The sequence below is a fragment of the Myotis daubentonii genome, chromosome 11 (genome assembly GCF_963259705.1).
Source record: "Myotis daubentonii chromosome 11, mMyoDau2.1, whole genome shotgun sequence".
Lineage (NCBI taxonomy): Eukaryota > Metazoa > Chordata > Mammalia > Chiroptera > Vespertilionidae > Myotis > Myotis daubentonii.
This window is the reverse complement of record NC_081850.1, coordinates 52,646,371-52,669,121: the sequence shown is the minus strand read 5'-3', so window position 1 is coordinate 52,669,121 and position 22,751 is coordinate 52,646,371. Positions and strand designations below refer to the sequence as shown.

The 22,751-nt window shown below is 41.7% G+C and overlaps 1 protein-coding gene across 1 annotated transcript in view; it reads right to left on the bottom strand.

Moving 5' to 3' along the window:
* The window catches only part of LOC132212112 (phospholipid-transporting ATPase FetA-like), an 81,629-nt gene extending 60,331 nt beyond the window's left edge, over window positions 1-21,298 (bottom strand). The window contains exons 1-3 of the mRNA XM_059657262.1: window positions 21,244-21,298; window positions 9,244-9,287; window positions 8,796-8,840 (exon numbers count right to left, since the gene is read on the bottom strand). Coding sequence (XP_059513245.1) covers window positions 8,796-8,840; window positions 9,244-9,271 — 73 coding nt within the window. The 5' untranslated portion in view covers window positions 9,272-9,287; window positions 21,244-21,298. The remainder of the gene's footprint in view (window positions 1-8,795; window positions 8,841-9,243; window positions 9,288-21,243) is intronic.
* Window positions 21,299-22,751: the final 1,453 nt, after the last annotated feature.

The window sequence follows — 22,751 nt, the reverse complement described above, 5'->3', positions numbered from 1 at the left end:
TTTTTGCTTCCTCGCATTTCAAATCATTGACTTGATTCTTGCACTCCTCTGGTCTGCTGTCGGGCGTCTGTATAATATTCGTCATTTCATTCCGTGTATGCTTAATTTCTAGTTGGTTCCCCAATATAAGATCGAGGGTCTTATTAGTTTTCGTGTAGATCTCATTAAGTTTATCGGCAGCTTCTAAACAGTTCTTGAGAGACCTTAAAAGTGTGGTTCTGAACTCTATATCTTCCATTGACAATTTTGTCCTGTTTCTTTGTCTCCGCATTTTGTTATGCTTCCTTGGTGCACCCCCTAGTGGTCTTTGTTCGCAGTCTTATAGTTAAATCTTGATTGTTGTAGCTAATTCCAGGGAGGGTTTGACCTCCAGGCCAAGTGGCTATGAGAATCAGCTGTGTCAGCAGTGAGAGAACTTCTGTCCTCTAGGGAGGTGCTAATCTAGCCTTTGCCTGAGGCTATCCGGCAAATGCCTGTGTGCAGGGCTTGGGCGGGGCAGGTCGCACAGGATCAACAGGGTGGGCCGGAGAGAGCAGTTATGGCGGCTCTCAGTCCTGTCCCCAGGGGCTCTGCCTCTCTGAGTCCCAGCACCCGCTGCAAAGCTCGGAGAGAAAGCTGCACTCGCTCTGACCGAAGCCAGACAGTCCCGCCTCTCCCGTTTGAGTCTGGGTCTCTAAAGACTCGCCCGGATCTGGAGCTCAGAGTCTGTGACTCCCTCCCGATTGAAAACAACAACCGCGCCCTCCGCCGCCAGCCCGCTCCGCTCCGCGCACTCCGCACCTCAGAATTTGACTTCAGCACTGCGCCTCCTCTGAGTGTCCGTGTGCGTTTCTCTTTCCTCCTAGTTGTAGGACTTCCACTCAGCCAGCGTTCCTGTGGTTCTGGGTGATGTCCCTTCCGTTTTTTGGTTTCACTTTTGAAGTAGTTGTTCAAAGCAGCAAACTCCGGCGTTAACTTATGCCGCCATCTTGGTTCCAAGACTAGAAAACTTTACAGGCATTTTCATCTTAATCATCCCAAACAAGATTAGATGGGGGGTGGGGGTGGGGAGTGGGAATCACTTGAGGGAAGTGTAAAGTCCAAATAAAAGGGATTCCCGGGAAACCAAGAGATATTCAACCATCAGAAAACAACAACAAAACTCTGGACAACTATGATCACTTTGGAATGAGAATGAGATTCCAGTTCTGCTCTCTGTGAATCCCAAGTGACTTCATTAAGGATACAGTTGCATCAAATAACTTCAGGAGTCAGGGAGTTAACAGCAGTTAGGTGTGAAACAGCAGAAAATAAAGCGCTGGGTATTATGACAAATTGGTGAGTGCATGCCTTCTATAAAAGTATCCAAATACGAAAAAGAAAATTAAACACTGTGCAGGCCAAATAAAATTCACTTGTGCTTGTTAGCTACAAGTTTTGTACCCCAACCTAAGGTTCCTATTTCTTCTGTCGATAGAATCAGTGTTCTCCTACCGAATGTCAGTAGTTCTAATATCACCATTCTCTAAGCACCCAGTCCTACTCTTAGCTGCCTATACCCCCTAGGTAGGCTTGGGGTTCCTACTGCTGCTGAGAAAGAAGAGCCAAGGATGGGATGCCCTGAAGTTCTGGATTCTCTCCAATCCCTGCAGGGCCATCAAGCAGTTCTGAGAGGGCAGTCGGGCCAAATCCACACAGTAACACAGCTTGGAATGTGAAATGGCTAGAAGGCACTAAGCCAGTGGGCACATGAGTAATGACTGTTTGGCTGGAATCAGACACTCACCCAATCTTGTGACATTCTCTGCAGGCACATCACATTACATAGCAGCCAACTGGAAAGTACATTTAATCTCAGAAGAGGGAAGGAAGAATGTGAGGGAAGGAATATAAGAAATGGGATGTGTAAAAAAAAAAAAAAGAAAGAAAGAAATGGGATGTGTGTGGCGGGGAGGGGAAGAAACAGAGGGAAGAGGATTAGGAGCCAGAGAACTGGTTTTATATCAAAGTTGGCTACTAAATAATAATAATGTGATTTGGGCTAAGTTATTAACTATTTCATGCCTCAAATTTCTTCTAAAAAGATAATTTTTTAAAAAAAACAGGAAATAGATGAAAACCAAGATGGCAGCATAGGTAAACACCGGAGATTGCTGCTTAGCACAACCACTTCAAGAATGCAACTAAAAGACGGAACGGACATCATCCAGAACCACAGGAAGGCTGGCTGAGTGGAAATTCTACAACTAGAAGGAAAGAGAAAAGCATACTGAGACTCAGAGGAAGTGCAGTACGGAAGTAAAGTACAGAGGTACGGAGGCGCACACGGAGAGAGCTGGAGGCAGAGGACATGGTTGTCTTTTTCAATCGGTAGGGAGTCTCAAGCTCTGAGCTCCAGTTCCGGGCAAGTCTCTGGGGACCCAGATTCATACGGGAGAAACTGGACTGTCTGGCATCGGTCAGAACTTGAGGGCAGCTTTCTCTCGAAGGTGCTTGCAGCAATTGCCGGGACACTGAGAAGCGGGGCCTCTGAGGGCAGCCATAGCTTCTTGCTCCGCCCTGTTGATCCTCTGGGACCCCCGCCCCACCCAAGCTGTGTGCCAGCTTTTGCATATGAAAGGCCTGGCCCTTTGAAATCTGAAAATTACCTAACAAACTTGCAGCTGGCCCAAGGCCCCATGGCAACTTGCACTGCTTCACAGCTGAGCTCCTGCTGGGTAGCCTCAGGCGGAGGCTAGATTAGCACCTCCTTAGAGATCCAGGAGCCAGTGTGAGCGGTGGTCAGAGTGGGACCATCCAGATTGCAGCTCCTCAGATCCATAAGGGACACAATCAGGGGGCAGACTCAGTGAGCACCAAAGCCCCACTGAAGCAAGTTTTGCCCCAGAAGGGTGTCTGCAGCACAGAAGTTCCCCCACTGCAGACACAGCTGATTCTCACAGCCAATTGGCCTGGAGGTCAATTCCTCCCAGTGATACCTACAACAATCAAGGCTTAACTACAACAAGACTGTGCACAAAGCCCACAAGGGGGTGCACCAAGAGTGTCTACCTCAGGTAATTGGGGAGGCTGAGCCACTAGGCCCCATAGGACACCTAGCACAGAAAGCCACTCTATCAACACAGGGAAGCAGCCAAAATGCGGAGACAAAGAAACAGGTCACAAATGACAGAAATGGAGGAAAGCAAACTACTGGATATAGAGTTCAAAACCACACTTTTAAGGTTTTTCAAGAACTTTCTAGAAACCGCTGATAAATTTAGTAAGACCCTCAAAAAGTCTGGTGAGACTGCCGATAAATGTAGTGAGACCCTCAAGAAATCTAGTGAGACCCTTGATGTTATGATAAAGAACCAATTAGAAATTAACCATACACTGACTGAAATAAAGAATATTATACAGACTTCCAACAGCAGAGTAGAGGATTGCAAGAATCAAGTCAAAGATTTGAAATACGAAGAAGCAAAGAACACCCAACTGGAAAAGCAAAATGAAGAAAGAATCCAAAAATACGAAGATAGTGTAAGGCGACTCTGGGACAGCTTCAAGCGTACCAACATCTGAATTATGGGGGTGCCAGAAGATGAGAGAGAGCAAGATATTGAAAACCTATTTGAAGAAATAATGACAGAAAACTTCCCCTACCTGGTGAAAGAAATAGACTTACAAGTCCAGGAAGCACAGAGAACCCCAAACAAAAGGAATCCAAAGAGGACCACACCAAGACACATCATAATTAAAATGCCAAGAGCAAAAGACAAAGAGAGAATCTTAAAAGCAGCAAGAGAAAGAAACTCAGTTACCTACAAGGGAGTATCCATATGACTGTCAGCTGATTTCTCAACAGAAACTTTGCAGGCCAGAAGGGAGTGGCAAGAAATATTCAAAGTGATGAATACCAAGAACCTACAACCAAGATTACTTTATCCAGCAAAGCTATCATTCAGAATTGAAGGTCAGATAAAGAGCTTCACAGATAAGGAAAAGCTAAAGGAGTTCATCACCACCAAACCAGTATTATATGAAATGCAGAAAGGTATTCTTTAAGAAGAGGAAGAAGAAGAAAAAGGTAAAGATACAAATTATGAACAACAAATACACATCTATCAAGTGAATCTAAAAATCAAGTGAATAAATAATCTGATGAACAGAATAAACTGGTGATTATAATAGAATCAGGGGCATAGAAAGGGAGTGGACTGACTATTCTTGGGGGGAAAAGGGTATAGGGGATGTGGGAAGAGACTGGACAAAAATCATGCACCTATGGATGAGGACAGTGGGTTGGGGGGGTGAGGGCGGAGGATGGGGTGGGAACCGGGTGGAGGGGAGCTATGGGGGGGAAAAAGAGGAACAACTGTAATAATCTGAACAATAAAGATTTAATTAAAAACAAACAAACAGGAAATAAAAAATTGGGCAGCTACGTGAAAGAGAAAGACCCACTAAGAAATAAATTTTTCAGAGAGAGGTTGAGGGGTAATTATGTGTTACACACTAAGAATGGCATTAGTTCCCATTATGGGGTTGAGAGGAAGAGTTGAGAGAGGATAAAATTAAATAAGGTATGAGAATGTCTGCCACTTTGCTTGGCACAAAGAAGTCAATCAATAAATGGCAAGGCTTTATAATTTTAATATATACGCCTGCCAGATTGGCAAAATATTTAAAGTCTTAATAATATTGTGTTGTAGAGAAAATGGAACTTCCAGAACACTTACATACTGTTGGTGATATTAAAAATCAGATAACCACTTTGGAAAACAATTTGGTCTTACCTAGTAAAGTTGATGGAGCATTTACCCTATAAGTCCATTTTTAGGTATATACTCTAGGACAGTAGTCAGCAAACTGCGGCTAGTGAGCCACATGCGGCTCTTTGGCCCCTTGAGTGTGACTCTTCCACAAAATACCACGTGTGGGCGTGCACGTACAGTGTGACTGAAACTTCGTGGCCATGCACAGAAGTCAGTTTTCGGCCTGGGGGAGTCTATTTTGAAGAAGTGGAGTTAGAAGAAGTGGGGGGTGTCGGCTGGTCCATCGGGCGACAGGAGACGCGGGATACACAGCGCGGGGGAGGCGAGGCGCGCATGTGTGCACGGTTCATGAACGAGTTGAGTGAGCCAGTCAGTCGGCAATCTCATGTGCAGTGGTTAGTGCTAGTCGCGTCTGCAAATTGCACGCAGGTGACAAAAGTACCTACTCGAAGCATAAAGTTACCTGTATTTTTCCAATCAGCTGCAAATCCTACAGGTATTTTTGTCATCAATTTAAGAATAGTAATTATTTTGTGTTGGTGGCTTTATTATTATATTGACATTGGCAACTTTGAAATGCAATTGCTGGATTTAAAAAACAAAGAACTAGAAGTGGGATCACAGGGTCAAATGGGAGTTCCATTTTCAGATTTTTTGAGGAAACTCCATACTGTCTTCCATAGTGGCTGCACCAGTCTGCATTCCCACCAGCAGTGCACAAGTGTTCCTTTTTCTCCACATCCTCTCCAGCACTTGTCGTTTGTTGATTTGTTGATGATAGCCAGTCTGACAGGTGTGAGATGGTACCTCATTGTTGTTTTGATTTGCATCTCTCGGATGATTAGTGACTTTGAGCATGTTTTCATATGTCTCTTGGCTTTCTGAATGTCCTCTTTTGAAAGGTGTCTATTTAGGTCCTTTGCCCATTTTTTGATTGGATTGTTTATCTTCCTTTTGTTAAGTTGTATGAGTTCCCTATAAATTTTGGAGATTAGAAAACTGTGGTACATCTACACGATGGAATACTATGCTGCTCTAAAAAGGAAGGAACTCTTACCATTTGCAACGTCATGGATGGAACTGGAGAGCATTATGCTAAGTGAAATAAGCCAGTCAATGAAGGAAAAATACCACATGATCTCACTCATTCATGGATAATAGAGACCATTATAAACTTTTGAACAATAATAGATACAGAGGCAGAGCTGCCTCAAACAGATTGTCAAACTGCAGCGGGAAGGCCGGGGAGGGTGGGGGTGCAGGAGGTAGGGGGGTAAGAGATCAACCAAAGGACTTGTATGCATGCATATAAGCATAACCAATGGACATAAGACACCGGGGGATAGGGGAGGCTAGGGGACTGTCTAGGGCGGGGGGAAAAAATGGACACATATGTAATACCCTTTGTAATACTTTAAGCAATAAAAAAAAAAACATAAAAAAAACAAACAAAGAACTGTGGAGCTTGAAATTTGAACGTCTTTGTGCTGATAAAGAAATATTGGAGAAAAACAAATGTGAACTTAGTTCACAGTACAAGTGGTCTGCTTTGAAAGACCTGGAGAAGGAAGATATGTTGATTTTTAACACCTGGAATAGTATTCCTGACTCATATAATCAACTGAAAAAACTAGTGTTTGCTGTTCTTTCCTTATTCAGGTCTACACATTTATGCGAACAATCATTTTCAAGCACGGATCTTATCAAGAGTAAATTGAGAAGTCATCTTATTGATGAGAACCTGGAATCATGCCTAAAATTAAAAACAACAACATACAAACCCGACTTACCCAAACTTTCCAAGGAGATGCAAGGCCATTGTTCACATTAGTGTTTGTCAGTAATTGTCATGATTTAATTTTATGGATATTGTAAAGTAAATTGTAAGGAATTTAATTTTATCAATAAATAATATCATTATTAAGTATGATATCAAGTTTTATTCAACGTACCTACAGTTTAAATAAGACTTAAAACTTTAAGTAAAGTTTATTAAGTTAATTTTGGAGAACGTTGTGGAGTGAAAGAAGATGTAGTGTCAAGGATTGAGAAAGGTATGTTGAGATGGCTTGGACATATAGAGAGGATGAACGAAAGGAGATAGACGAAACAAGTATACAAGACAAGTGTGGATGGGAGAGTTGGAAGGGGTCGACCTCAGCGAACGTACCTCAATCAGATTGAGGACGTTTTTAGCAAAGGCCAGCTTAGGAGTACCCTAATTAAGTTAATAATAATGTACCTACCTATATAGTTTAAGTTTAAAAAATTTGACTCTCAAAAGAAATTTCAATCGTTGTACTGTTGATATTTGACTCTGTTGACTAATGAGTTTGCCGACCACTGCCCTAGGGAAACTCTCACAAAATGGCATATACAAGGATGTTGTGCAGTAGCACTGATCATAACAGCAAAACTTGAAACCAACCAAATAGCTATTAATGGTGAATAGAAAAATAACTTGTGGTATGTTCATACAATAAAAGCTATGTAATAGTGAAGATGAGTGAACTAGAGTTATACACTTTAACGCTGTTAAATCTCAAGAATATAATATTTACGAAAAAACAAACTGAAAAAAAAGATGTACAGTACTAATCCATTTTCATAAAGATCATGCAAAACTATATCATTAGGGATACATATTTTCATGGTAAGCCTGTAAGAAGCAAGAGAATGAAAAATATAGAATTCAGAATAGAAGTCAGGGAGAGGGAGGAGGGAAGGGATTGAGAAAAGCATGCTGAGAGCTTCCAGCCATACTTGTGCTCATCTTATTGTTGCCCTTTACAATTTACACATGTTATAAACTTTGTACCTATTCAATATATAACAAAAGACCTAAAAATTAAAGAGACTATATCAACTGTATAGGAAATACTCTCCTGTATTACTCGGAAAAGTAATTTTTAAAATACCCTTATTGAAAGAGTTGGTACAATTTGGGTCACTACATTTTAAAAAACGTTTATTTTGAGATAATTTTTAATTTTCAGAAGATTTCCAAAAATAGCATAGAGAATTTCCATAAACCTTTCACCCATCTTACTGTTATGTTAACACCTTATAGAACCATAGAACCATTAACAGACTAAGAAGTTAACCTTGGCATAATATCATTAACTGAAGTGCATAAACTATTTTTTAACCAATTCTTTCCACTAATGTACTTTTTAAAAATTACAGGATCCCACATTGTATTTAGTTGTATATTTCCTCCAACATGAGACTGTTCCTCATTCCTTCCTTTTTTTTTTTTTTATCTTAATACTTTTGAAGGTTACTGGACAGTTGTTTTATAGAATGTGCCACAACTTGAATTTTGCTTTAAGTTAGGGATTCTTTTCACAATATTCACCACATCCCTTTTCCCCACTTCTCTCTCCAGAGGTAATCACTGTTCCTGGTTATGTTTTGATATCTAGTAGGAAAAATCTCCTTGTCCTTCTTTAAAAATTTTATGGTATCCTTACATTTTCTCCTAAATATTGAAATCAATTTGTCATGTACTAAAAATTCCTGTGTGACTTCTAGATTTAAGTCCTTCAAATTGTAGATTAATTTGGAGAATGGACATATTTTCAACATCAAAATTTTTCACCACTCACTCTGTAAATATATATTAAGCATCTAAGCATTGTTGGTGAAAATGTAAAATGGTACCGCTGTTATGGAAGACAGTATGGTGGTTCCTCTAAAAATTAAAAATAGAATTACCATATAATCAAGCAATTCCTTTTGTGGGTACATATCCAAAAGAATTGAGCCTTAGCTGGTTTAGTTCAGTGGATAGAGCGGACTGAAGGGTCCTGGGTTCAATTCCAGTCAAGGGCTCATGCCAGGGCTGTGGGCTCCATCCCCACTAGGGGGTGTGCAGGAGGCAGCTGATCAATTATTCTCCCTCATCATTGAGGTTTCTATCTCTCCCTCTTCCTTCCTCTCTGAAATTAATAAAAGTATATTTTTTAAAAAATATTAAAAAATATTTTTAAAAAACCTATTTCCACCATTGTTATCATAGCTTTCTTTTTTAAACAACTTGAAAATTAAATCACTTACCTGTCTGCCTCAAGTCTTCAGGTAGAATGTTCCTCTCACTTCCCTCTAAAAAGAACATTCAAACATTACTCTCAAATGAGAAGTAATATCACCAATGGTAAGAACCACTTAGATAATAATCTCAAGTTCAACATTATAAATTTTTTCTTCACACCTTTACACACACACACACACACACACACACACACACACACACACACACAAATAGTCTTAAGCCCATCCAGAGGGAAGTCAAGCCTGTGTTTTGCACTAAGAAATTTCTTAGAGATCCAAAATTGTTAAAAGTTTCTTGGTGAGCTTCATTCAATCCTTTAATGAATGCTCTGAAAGCACACGCGGTCAATTTCTTGGCTTTGTGGGTGGAACATGGGACAGTGCAGTACTAAGCAAATACTATTATTGATTGGTGAACTCTGGATATCTCAGCAGATATAGGCTGAGCACTTACCTGAAATATAAAGTTTTATGTATCTCATCTCAGAGAAACACCACCTAAGAATAAAACAAAAAACTCCTTGTCAGTTAGTCCAGGTCCTGCTGATATAATAACTAGAAGTCCAGTGCACAAAAATTTGTGCACTTGGGCGGGAGGGGAGGTCCCTCAGCCCGGCCAGTGCCCTCTCGCAGTCTGGGACCCCTCAGGGGATGACCACCTGCTGGCTTAGGCCCGCTCCATGGGGGATTGGGCCTAAGATGGCAATCAGACATCCCTCTGGCAGCCCGGCAGCCCTCCGGGGATGCCCACTTGCCAGCAGGGATCAGACCTAAGCTGCAGTCGGACATCCTTAGCGCTGCTGAGGAGGCAGGAGAGGCTCCCACCACCACTGCTGTACTGGCAGCCATCAGCCTGGCTTGTGGCTAAACAGAGCTCCTCCCATGTGAGAGCGCCCTGACCACCAGGGGGCAGCTCCTGCATTGAGCGTCTGCCCCCTGGTGGTCAGTGTGTGTCATAGTGACCAGTCATTCCCAGTTGTTCTGCTGTTAGGGTCAGTTTGCATATTACCCTTTTATTATATAGGATAGAGGCCTGGTGCATGGGTGGGGGCTGGCTGGTTTGCCCTGAATGGTGTCCCAGATCAGGGTGGGGTCCCACTTGGTTGTCTGGCCAGCCTGGATGAGGGGATGATGGCTGTTTGCAGCTGGTCACACTCCCTTCAGGGTGGGGGATCCGCTTGGGTGCCTGGCCAGCCTGGATGAGGGGATGATGGCTGTTTGCAGCTGGTCACACCCCCTTCAGGGTGGGGGTCCCCACTAGGGTGCCTGGCCAGTCTGGGTGAGGGGCTGAGGGCCGTTTTCAGGCTGGCAGGTGACTGAAGCTCCCAACCTCTCCTTTTTTTCTTTTTTTTTTTTAATTCTGGGATTTATTTACCTTCTATGGCTGTCACTGGAACTGAGAGCCGGCTTTAGCTCTGAGGCTCGGCTCCAGCTCTGAGACCTCAGCTGCTGAAAGCAGGTATCTGGGTTTGTTTGGGTTCTATAATTGTAACACTGTTGCGGTCCTGCTAGCTCCAGCTCTGACGTCTGAAAGCAGGTTTCTGGGGTTTGTTTAGGTTCTATAATTGCAACATTGTTTCTTAGACTGCCGCTCAGAGGCCGGCGCGGCAGGCGGGGAACCTTGGCTTCCTCCATCACTGGAGCAAGCAAGCCTCCTGTTCGCTTCAGCTGCCTGGCTGCCGGCCGCCATCTTGGTTGGCAGTTAATTTGCATATCTCGCTGATTAGCCAATGGGAAGGGTAGTGAAGTTACGGTTAATTACCATGTTTCTCTATTATTAGATAGGATATCTACCATTTATCAAAATTTACTGTGTACTGTGTGCTTTACACATTTAATCTTGTGTAATTTTCACTAACACCTGGGTCTAGAAAGAGGGTGGTCCCCCCCACCCCCTCCCCTTCTTCTTTTTCATTTTTATTTATTTATTTATTTTTACAAATATATACCCTGAGGCTTAAGATTAAGTGATTTACTCAGGATCATACAATCTGAATGTGGTAGTTACAGTGGTAGATTTGAACCCCTGCTTGCCTGACTGCTCTTGACGACTATACTATATCATCTCTTTATAGACTTGGCCACAGATGAAGAGATGGTTGTGAAGTGGGTTTTTGGAGCAGTAACTGAGAACTATGGTCAAATAAGAAGGAGTACAATTTAAAGTCTTAAATACCCGGATGCTCCTCTTTGACAGATCAGGCACTGAGCTCAGGGGGAAACCCATTAATCTGTCCCAGCAATTCCGCATCCCTTATTTACTTTTGACCCAAAACTCTTAGAGCAATCTTTCCCAAAAGTGTGGTCCATAGACCAACTGTTTCAAAGAGACATGAAAAGTCCTTGTGGAAAACATAGACACCTGACTCCCTCCCTGGATGTATGGGATCAGACTCTCTGGGGAGGGTGGCAGCAAAAATTTTAGACTCATCATCATCTTGAGGCAAAAGAGTTAGGGTAATCAGAAGGAAGTAAATGGAAAGCTAACCTCCATAATAATCAGTCTGACAATGGATCAAATTGGTGTTACGAAAAACACAGAACATAGCTCTCGTGAGAAAGCATAAGGTCCTAACATTGTTTTGGACCTGTAAACGATTTTGAAAATTGTCTGTTACAATGGCTTTCTAACAGTGCTCCATGAAGTATGAATTCTAAAATGGGACACAAGAAAAAGGGATTGGCAGTTGGAGCTTAATGTCCTAAAACAGCAACTGCAGAAGCTCCACTGGTATGTATGTTCTAGCCTGGATTTTTGTATAAGATTTTATCTAACTGCACGTTTTTGCTGATTTAAAAAATGTAAAACCTTGGCTGCACACAGGAAATTTAAAAAAATCTAAAGGCCCAGAATTTCCTCCAGACCAATTAAATTAAATATATGGGAGTGGCTTCCAGGCATCAGTATTTTTCAGCATCATGTGATTCCAATGTGTTGCCAAGGTTGGGAACCAATCTGATCTCTGTTTCCTCATTTGAGATCAAAGGAGACTAAGATCCAAAGAATTTAAAGAAAATCAGAACTAGAATAAGGATCTCCTGACTTCCAGCTCACTGTGCTGAGTTATCGCTCCACAATTCAGAATGAACCAATTATTCCTCTAAGGTAGAGAGCATCTAAGTCAAAACTGTTATGTAATTTACCTTTACAGAGCTCTCTAGACTTTTAAAGAGTACTTCATATATATTCTATCTTTAAATTCTTATAAAGACACTGGGAAGTAGACAGAGCAAAACTTATTAGATCTGTTTTAGAGATGAGGAAATCAGAGGTCAATTAACTTTGCAGTGGCTTAGAGGTAGAGCCACAATTAAAATCTTTATCTAACTTCTGAATTAAATTTGGCAAGTGTTTATTGAGTGCCTAGTCCAGTGATGGCAAACCTTTTGAGCTCGGTGTGTCAGCATTTTGAAAAACCCTAACTTAACTCTGGTGCTGTGTCACATATAGAAATTTTTTGATATTTGCAACCATAGTAAAACAAAGACGTATTTTTGATATTTATTTTATATATTTAAATGCCATTTAACAAAGAAAAATCAACCAAAAAAATGAGTTCAGAGGTGACACGCGTGTCATAGGTTCGCCATCACTGGCCTAGTATGTATTGTTGTGACATGGTCAAAGATGCAAAAATAAATAAAACATCATCCATGGCCTCAATTAGGGTACAAACTTCTTGGAAAGGCAGAGACAATTAGAACACTGCATTACCTGGCTTATCCCTTGGACTAGCAAAAGCTGAAAACTTTCCTCAATTGGTCTTGATGACCAAGATCAATTATTTCCAAATTCAGTCTGTAGCTTCTAGTTTCTTCATGACTATGGCTACTAAACCTAAGAGATTTGTATATAATTACTGCATCTCTAAGCAAGGCCATGATTGGTTCTGGATTCAAGAGAAGAGAAAAGGATGCAATTTCAGTGAGGTTCATTTCATACTTTCCAAAGCCAAGGATATGACTCAGCATAAGACCAGGAGATTCCAAAACAAAGAACAAGATGGGTAAGAAAGGGTGTTTACAGAAATAACTATTTCCTTTTCACAGCATTTTAGTAAGTGGACAGTTAGAATGTATATTGTTGAAGATGACTACTGCACATCAAAAGAGAAAATAATGTGCAGGAAATAATATTTGTAGCTATAATTCAGAATGGCGAAGGTCACAGATGGATAAGAATGTTCCAAGACAACTTTTTCATGAATAATTAATTCATCAGACATTGCAAAATGCTGCCATCCAGATTTTATTATATAAAAGATAAAGACAGAACCAGAAACCCCGGTTTTATTTATAGACTGAAAACATTGGCCAGGAAGTCTAGCACAGTTGTTTTCAAACTTTAGAATGCGTCAGAATCGCCTGACAGGCTGGGTCCCAACCCCAGAGTTCTCATTCTTGTGGTGGGGTTCAAGAATTTACACTTCTTACAAATTCAGGTGATGCTGATGCTGTTGGTTCTAGTCCCATACTTTGAGAACTGCTGCTTTATCCACAAGATACACACACATTTGTTGACAACTTAGCTGATTCTATTGTTGACTTGTAATGATACTTACTCCACCAACCTAATGGCCGAAGACTAAGAAAAAAGGTATGACTAGTAAACTAAGGAGATAATTTATTTAAGAGTACAAATGAATGAATTTGTGAAATATGTGTTGGGCAGAGGCAACCAAGTGAGGTGAAACTAACAAGTAGGAAATACCATTGCCCTTTAAAAGCTTTTACTTATCTTGAGGCAGACATGAATTTTATGTCTTGTACTCAAGATAACACCCATTGAACCTCTTTAATGTTATCCGTGGTTTCATCCTCAATTCTTTTTTTTCCCCCTCACTGGTCATTTTTTCTGAGTTTTGTTAATCACCCCCATGATTTCAATTACTGTGTGTGTGTGTGTGTGTGTATGTATATGTATATGTGTATATATATATCAGTGGTGGCCCCAGGTTAAGAACTCCCTATCTGCATGCTAATGATTCAAAAATCTGTAATTTGAGCCTAACATTTTATCCTGGGTTTCAGTACTACATATCCAAATGTCTACTTAACATCTATATTTGGATGTCACATAAATGCCTCAAAATCTGCATGTACTGATGAGTGACTACTTAATGGGGCTACTTAGGGTTTCCTTTTGGGGTGATGAAAGCATTCTGGAACTAGGTAGCGATGGTTGCACAAGACTGTGAATATACTTAATGTCATTGAACTGTAACTTTAAAATGGTAAAATGTCAAAGTTTACTTAATGTGTATTTTACCACAATAAAAAAAATTACATTTACAAAACTGAAATCACCATCTCTTTTCCCACCTCTCATATACCCAAAAATCTGTGCTTTTATATTTCTGATCTTTAACATCAGTTACTAGTCCTACGATTTACCTACGTGCCCAAGCCAGAAACCTGAGAGTTATCTTTGACAATGCTCTTTCACTCTCCCACTGGTAATGAATCATGAAATTCTGTACATTCTCCTTCATTAATAGAGAGTTAACTTGGAATAGTCATCTACTTCCCTCTATCCCTAAAGTTTCTCCCTAAGTTCAGGCTACCATCTTTAGCCTTTTTGTCTCATTTTGTACCTTTTCACCTTCCACTACAACCCCATTTCAAATAACTTCATTATTACCTACCCAGAGTGATCTCTCTAAAATATTGTCTTTTTGCTTAAAAATCTACCACTGCCTTCAGGAGAAAGTCTAAGTTCCCCCTTCATAACCTGGCTTCTGCTTACTTTACTAGTTTTTTTCCCCCCAGTTATTTTTTTTTAATTTTATTTCAAGAAAAACTATTTTAAATATAATAATGTTACATGCAAAAAACCTTAATATTTCGAGAATAAAAAGATTTTAAGTATAATATTGCCAAACTGTACTAACATAGTATGATATCACAAAAGTTGTAGGGAATATTAAAAATCTGCAAATAACAGGATTACTTCTATTATATTCTAGTATATTCCCTCCCCACCTCTGGCTCTATTTTTGTTCATCAGTTTATGTTGTTCATTATATTCCACAAATGAGTGAGATCATATGATATTTATCTTTCTCTGACTGGGTTATTTCACTTAGCATGATGCTTTTAAAGTCTATTTTGTCAGATATGAGTATTGCTATTCCAGCTTTTTTTTTCTTTTCCATTTGCATGGAAAAATTTTTCCATCCCTTCACTTTCATCCTGTGTGTGTCTTTTGTTTTGAGGTGGATCTCTTGTAGACAGCATATAGTTGGGTCATGTTTTTGTATCCATTCGGCTACCCTACACCTTTTGATTGGAGCATTTAATCCATTTACATTTAGGGTTATTATTGAGACTTATTTATAGCCATTTTAATTCTGTATGGCTAGGTTTCTCTCTGTTTCTTCTCAGCAATCCCTTACAGCAATCCCTTTAGCATTTCTTGTAATGTTGGCTTGGTGGTGATGAACTCCTTTAGCCATTTTTTTTTGGTCTGGGAAGCTCTTTATTTAACCATCTATTTTGAATGACAGCCTCGCTGGATATAGTAATCTTGGTCTCAGAACCTTGCTTTCCATTAACTTGAGTACTTCATGCCATTCCTTTCTGGCCTGTAGAGTTTCTGATGAGAAATCAGGTGTCAGCCTTATGGGAGCTCCTTTGTAGGTAACAGTTTTCTTTTCTCTTGCTGCCTTTTAAGATTCTCTGTCTTTAATTTTTGGCATTTTAATTATGATGTGTCTGGGCATAAGTCTGTTTGGGTTCTTCTTGTTTAGGATTCTCTGTGCCTCCTAAACTTGTGTGACTTTTTCCTTTACCAGGTTAGGGAAGTTTTCTACCATTATTTCTTCAAACACCTTCTCTATTCCTTTCTCCCTTTCTGCCTCTTCTGACACACCTACTATTCTAATATTATTATGTTTCACATTGTCCCACAGCTCCCTTAAGCTGTCCTCCTATTTTTTAATTGTTTTTTTCTTTTTGGTTCTCTAACTGAATGATATTTCCAACTCTGTCTTCTAATTCACTGATTCGATCCTCAGCTTCCCCTAATCTGCTGAGTATTCCTTCCAGTGTGTTATTTGTGTTATGTCATTCTTTATTGCAGACTGTTCTTTTTTATAGTTACTGTATCTTTTTTCATACTGTTGAGCATTTTTAACATCATTACTCTGAACTCTGTTTCAGACAAATTTCTTATCTCTGCTTCATTTATCTCTTCTTCTGGAGAATTTGCTGGTTCTTTCATTTGGGGGTTTTTGTTTCATTTTGGTTGTCTGTTTGGGTTTGTGACGTTTTAGGTAGATCCTCTATACCAGTGACGGCGAATCTTTTGAGCTCGGCGTGTCAGCATTTTGAAAAACCCTAACTTAACTCTGGTGCTGTGTCACATATAGAAATTTTTTGATATTTGCAACCATAGTAAAACAAAGACTTATATTTTTGATATTTATTTTATATATTTAAATGCCATTTAACAAAGAAAAATCAACCAAAAAAGTGCGTTCGCGTGTCACCTCTGACACGTGTGTCATAGGTTCACCATCACTGCTCTATACCACTCAATCTCTAGTGCAGGACAGTGTTAAAGGATGTTTCTGACTAATTAGATCAGGCAAAGACAAAGCCTCCAGAGATTGCCTCTGTCTACAGACTAATAGGATTCCAACTTGAACTGCCCCCAGGCAATCGTCCTCAGGTATGGCGAGTGTTTTTTTCAACAGGGTGGGGCAGTTGCTTCTACCTGGAGGCTGTTACTTATAATCTCTTAAGTGGCCTCAGGGCAAGGTGTTTTCCAATAGGGTGTGTCCACTGTCTACTCCCAGGCAAGGCAGATGTCTATGTGGGAAAGATGTCCTCTGTTGTGTGAGGGAATGACTCAGCTCAGGAAACTTGGGGTGTCTGCCTTCTGAGCTCTATTCCCCGAGTCCCCAGTCCTGGGTTCTGCTCTCACAGCTCCAGTCCACTTCACCCTCCCTCTGCCAGAGCACAAGGTGGGTGGCTACACAGCGAATTTTTGTGCATTGGCCCTTTAAGAGGGTGCCCGAACTTTCAGCTGCCACTCCCTGGCAGACAGTACCCCACTGCTTTTCACAGCTAGCTGTTATGTGGGTACCCTCCTCAGTTTGGTGCTCTCTGCTGGGGAGCCCAGCTTCGGGATTAGATCCCAGAGTTCTCAGTGGCACCCTCTCCATACCCCCAGCTGAGATATCTCTCTGGGACTTCAGTTGCTGTCTGTGGGTGCACGGCCAGCCCTTACATGCCTCTGCCCTCCTACAATTCTCTACGCGGTCTTCACCTTTGGTCCTTGGGTATCAGGGTTCTCTCCTGTTTAGTTTTCCATTGATTATTCAGGAAGCCTTTCTGTATTTCAGTTGTAATTCCAGCTTGTTCCTGGGAGCATGTCCGTGCCTACTTTACTAGTCTTATTGCTCACCATCCTCCTGCTCAAAGCAAACTGTCCAGTAAATATAAAATACCTGTAATTCCCAGCACACCACCACCTTTTTATTTATTTATTCCAAGTGCACATACTACTCCAAATGCTAGAACTCCATTTTCCTCTGTTTAGACCTGGTTAAGTGCTATTGGGTAATATTAAGCTTACATTGTCTTCTTCCGATGCCTTTTTAAAAAATATTTTATTGATTTTTTACAGAGAGGAAGGGAGAGGGATAGAGAGCCAGAAACATCGACGAGAGAGAAACACCAATCAGCTGCCTCCTGCACACCTCCCACTAGGGATGTGCCTGCAACCAAGGTACATGCCCCTGACTGGAATCGAACCCGGGACCCTTCAGTCCACAGGCCGACGCTCTATCCACTAAGCCAAACCATTTAGGGCTCGGATGCCTTTTAAGGATGGGTCAGGTGTCCTTACTATGAGCTCCCATGGTACAATCTATGTTCACTCCTATCTTAACATTTATATCTGAAATTGAAATTGTCTGTCTCCTTCATAAGACCACATTGTCTTCAAGGGTAGGGACTATATATCAATGCATCTCCAGTGCCTAAAACAGTGCCTAGCATGTGGTATGTTCTAAATAAATATTTTTGAATGAACACACAAGTGAATGATAGGAACCCTGATGTCAGAAATCACACTATCCTGAAGAACTTTCCAATGACTTCTTACCTTACTCCTGTTAAAAGCCCGTCATTACAATAGGCCAGAGGGACCTACATGTTGTGACTTCACCTCCTACTATTCTAACTTCATTAGCTCAGTTCCAACCACACTTTGAGACCTTGACTGGAAAATGTACTTCAGCCAAGGAGTCATTTAGGCATGTTCAGAAAGGAAGAAAGGGACTAAGATATATTGAGCCTCTAATATGTATCAGGCCTTGTGCTGGGCACCTTCATATCTCATATCAGGATCCTCGCAATCACCTTGGGACAAAGGCTTTACTATCCTCACTTCACAGCTAAGGAGACTAAGTCTCAGAGTAGATTTTGAATTTAAACAGAGAGGGAAAAGTGCATAGTGGTGACTTTTCCTTCCCGTGATACTGTGTTTGTTGTCTCCTCCTGCTTAACTCCCTCTGTGCTATTCTGGGAAGCTGACCTCTATGAATTACATCACCCAGACTACCTTGTCCCTGGGCTCCTGTTGGGTTTTACCAATGGGAAGTACTAGCTGAAGACTGGAGGACAGGAAGAAAGGTTAGGGCATTTGTTTTTCTGCATCTCTGCCTTGTTAAATTCTTACAGTGGCTGCTTAGCACTTATGGCCATAGCTCTTTCAGACTGTAGCTCTAGCTAGGCTCTGGGTAACAACACTCTCTCCTCTTTCCCTTCAGGCTGAGGAGTGCTACTGATTTGCCACAGTTGTGTTTCACCATTCCATTCTAGTTATTTTTAATACTGACTATACCTCTGTAAAGAGCCCTTTGGTTAAACTCTCTTCAGTTAAACATATTTGAATGCAATCGTTTCTCTGCAAGGATTCTGCCTTAGATACTAGGACAACAATGAATGGCATGTCCTTCTCCTTTGCACTTCAATTAATTCAATTTCCAATATCTACAATAGAGTCTCCTTCCTTTCCTCTAATCCAAAGCTTCCCAGCCATCTGGGTCTAGCTGGTCATCCAGGAAATCTTTTTATATGCTCCATTACCTACAGAAAAATCCTGTTGTAACCACCATTGTGCTGAAGCTAGTGTGACATTAGCACTCTGTTGTCCTTGAAGTTCTACCACTGTTCAGTTTTGTTAGTCTGATCATCCCAGCAGTACACTAACTCCTTATGGGTAAGGAACTTTAGCAATTAGAATCTCTAAAGAAACGCATTTTATCTGGAATGAACCTTAGAGTTTACCCTGTATAACCTCTTTATTTTACAGATGGTCAAGTTCAGTCTCACACAGGGAGTCTCTCACAGCTATATTGAGGCAGACTTAAATCCATAATCTAGATTCTTCCTACTATACCATGCTATTATACTGCACTGGGTACTTAGTAGACACTCAATATGCTGATGACTCACTCCTAAATTTATACAGGGGTTTTTGTTTTGTTCAATGCTAGGCTCCATGCCTAGATGAGCACCTGGAACATAGGATGTACTCAGCAAAATATTCCTTGATTTTGAACCTGGAAGCAGCAAGACAAATACCTTGAAAGTTAATCAGCACCCAGAATGTCATTAATAATAATAATGCCTTATACACTTAGAGAAAATATAGTTTTCAAAGTGCTTTCACATTTAATGAGCCCATTTGATCCCTCTGAGGTAAACACGGCAGGAATTATTGCTCTATTTACTAGATGCACAAAACAGCACCTGAGAAATTAACGATCAAGGATCCCTGACTAGTATGTAGCAGAGCTGAGGTCAGTATTCACAGTATTATGCCACCTCCACTATTCTGTGTTATTTCTTCAGCTTTACCATTCTGCTTCTGGGTATGGCAGATTCATTCAGGGAGCTAACCTAAATATTCACAATGAGTAGGTGGGTCATACACTTATGCTCAAAGAAATGATTTTTGCTTCTTTAAAAGTCCACTGTGAAAGGTCCTGTTCTACTTCTGATTAGATACAACCTGCAGAACACTCCCACTCTTGACATCAGGAGACCTGTTATTCCCTCAGAGAAGAGGCTTACCATCTGTGTGTTTTGGCACAGAGACAGCACCGCTGAGACATCACTTTCAGAATAGACCAGAGCCCGGCCCTTTTTATAACCAAGTATTCAAAAAGGAACAATACTTTGCCCTGACCTCATCACAGAGGAGTTAACACGGTGGATTTCTTCAAGATCAAATGCACCAGGGAACAACCCACAGATATTTTGGTTCGATTCTCTTATTTAAAAACAAACGACTTTAGTTCAGATTTCACCTTGGGTTTTAGCGACTAGGATCTCTGGTCCTAATCAGAGCATTACAGAAACCAAAGGACAACCAAAACACAACTCCAGCCTCTTTGTATATCAGTTTCCATCAGGAGCTCAAAGTATCCATTCAGAAATTAAGTCCTACATCAGGGGTCACAAACGCAAATGCCTATCAGTAACAGGCAAATAATTGTAAAGCTTAGTACAAATCAGAAAATAAGGGGTAATGGAGTCTATAACGAGCTGCAGTAAACTAACTTACCAGTTGCTTCTCAGCTCCAAACACCTGTCACTTTGTGAGAATGTGAGCTAAGAGTTAACAGATCCTTCAATTTTTTTCAGAAAGCTAAAAATCTGCATTTTAAGACGTGATTATCTGTTTTTTAAAAATTGGCTACTAAGTCAAATCTGCAAGCCTATTAACCATGAGTAGCCAGAGTTTGACTTTTCCTATAAAGTAGGTCCCCTGCCCTGTGAGAAATTACAACACATGTACCACTTTCAAGTCAGATATGGTATAAGATGTATGCCTTCCCAGAGGATGTGGACAGTGCTGGAGAAGCAGACTAGACTCCCCGAGTTAATGTGCCTTCTTAGGTGGGGGCCGGGTCTGTGAGGTGACTGGATAAATGGGTGCCCCGTGGGCGGCATATGTGGGATAAAGATCCCCTTTGCGAGGCATCTGGACATTTCCCCTAGAGCAGTGGTTCTCAACCCTGGCTGCACAGTAGAATCACCTGGGGATCTTTTTAAAATCCTCATTTCTGGGCCTCATCCTCCGGAAGTTGTTTCTGTTACTAATGCTGTGGCCCCACCCCATACCAAAGAAACAGAATTTCCGGAGGATGAGGCCCAGAAGTCAGGATTTTAAACAGATTCCCAGGTGGTTCTGATGTGCAGCCAAGGTTGAGAAGCACTGCCCTAGAGTGTCTGGAAAACCCATAGATTCAAGTAGAGGAGAGGGAAGTAACCGCGAGGACTGGGAGAACGATTTACCACAGCCCGGGGACGGGCAGGTACTGAAAAGGACACAGAGGGGGACGGATGTCGGGTAGTATGGGGACAGTCTTCAGCGTTGGGAAGGAGAAGGCCATAACCTCCTCTCCAGAGCCACCTTCGGGCACCTCTTGCTCACCGTCGCCACGCAGACGTCCATTCCAGCGGCGTCCATCTTAACGCACCTTCCTGCGCAGGCGCACTGCGGAGCCCCAAGGCCCCGCCTCCGGCCCCGCCCAGCCCCCACAAGCCCCGCCTCCGACCACGCCCCCTCGCTCGCTGGCTTTCCAAAAGAGTCCTGCAGGCCTGGCTTTGAAGTGCCTAGGCATCCTCTCTGTCCTGGCAGATGGGGAAGGGAGATGAAATACTCAGACCCTGCCTTTGGATAGATTCAGGCTGATGGGGAGCAGGCAGACCGAGTAAATTATAACAATGTAGAGTACTGTGGGGAGGGTGTCCAGGACTGGCTGGGTCCTAAAGGAAGTCAGGATGTCAGCCCCCAGAAGGCAGTGGAAAAGGCTGCGGATATTCCAGTAAGGGATAGGAGTGCAGTGTGTGTGTGTGTGTGAGAGAGAGAGCGGCAGGGGAGGGTAGGAGAGCATGGGGGAGCCTCCCCCCCTTCCCCACTGCAAAGAAAGTGCTTTAGAATAGCCACAGGACGGTGAGGGGTGCCTGCCCTTGTCCTGAAGGGTCTTGGAATTTCAGCCTAAAGACTATGATAGGTAAATACTGAATAGCTTTAACAGGAAAGAGACCAAAGTGTGTGAAGAGGGCAGGGGCAGAATGGAGGCAGATGATCAGCAGTAATCCAGATAAGAACTACAAGCCACTACTCCACTTGTGGTACTGTGTGTGTGTGTGGGGGGGGTTGTTTGTTTGTTTGTTTTTGCTTTTAAAATATATTTTCATTGATTTCAGAGAGGAAAGGAGAGGGAGATAGAAACATTGATCAGCCTCCTCCTGCATGCCCCCTACTGGGGATGAAGCCCACAACCTGGGCATGTACCCTGACCAGGAATTGAACCGTGACCTCCTGGTTCATAGGTCGATGTTCAACCACTGAGCCATGCCCGCCAGGCCACTTGTGGTATTGTAACTGAGGTGAGACAATGAATTCAAAAGGTAAGTTTGAGGTGTTTCATCTTGAAGGGTGTTTGCTGGTTTCTTCCTGAAAAAGCTGCATTTAATACCAGTCTTTGCAGGTGACACTCATCATGATGTCCGCTACTCAAATTGATCATCATTGGGCCTGGTGGCGATGAATAATTCAGAAAGGATATTCAAGTAAAATCTGCAGACGTCTCGTGAATATTTCTGGTATTACATTTCTCATCGTTCATAACATGAAGGCCATTTATGACCGATACTGGGAGTCACCAGATGTCACCACAATCCGACTAGAATTACCGATGTGTCTCATTGAGGAGGATCAAATTGATGCCTCACAAAGGAGAAACAGACACCAAGTCAGGATGATCTTAAATTAAACGCCTTTGGGCTTTTGGGCCTTCTTAAAGTCTCTTGAGCATTTTTAAATAGAAATAAATTTGGGCTTCACAAAACAAAACAAAAGCCCAAAAGGTAAGTTTGAGGCAAAAATGATAGGCAACTGGTTTGGGAAAGGAAGAAGTTTAAAACTGACTGGGC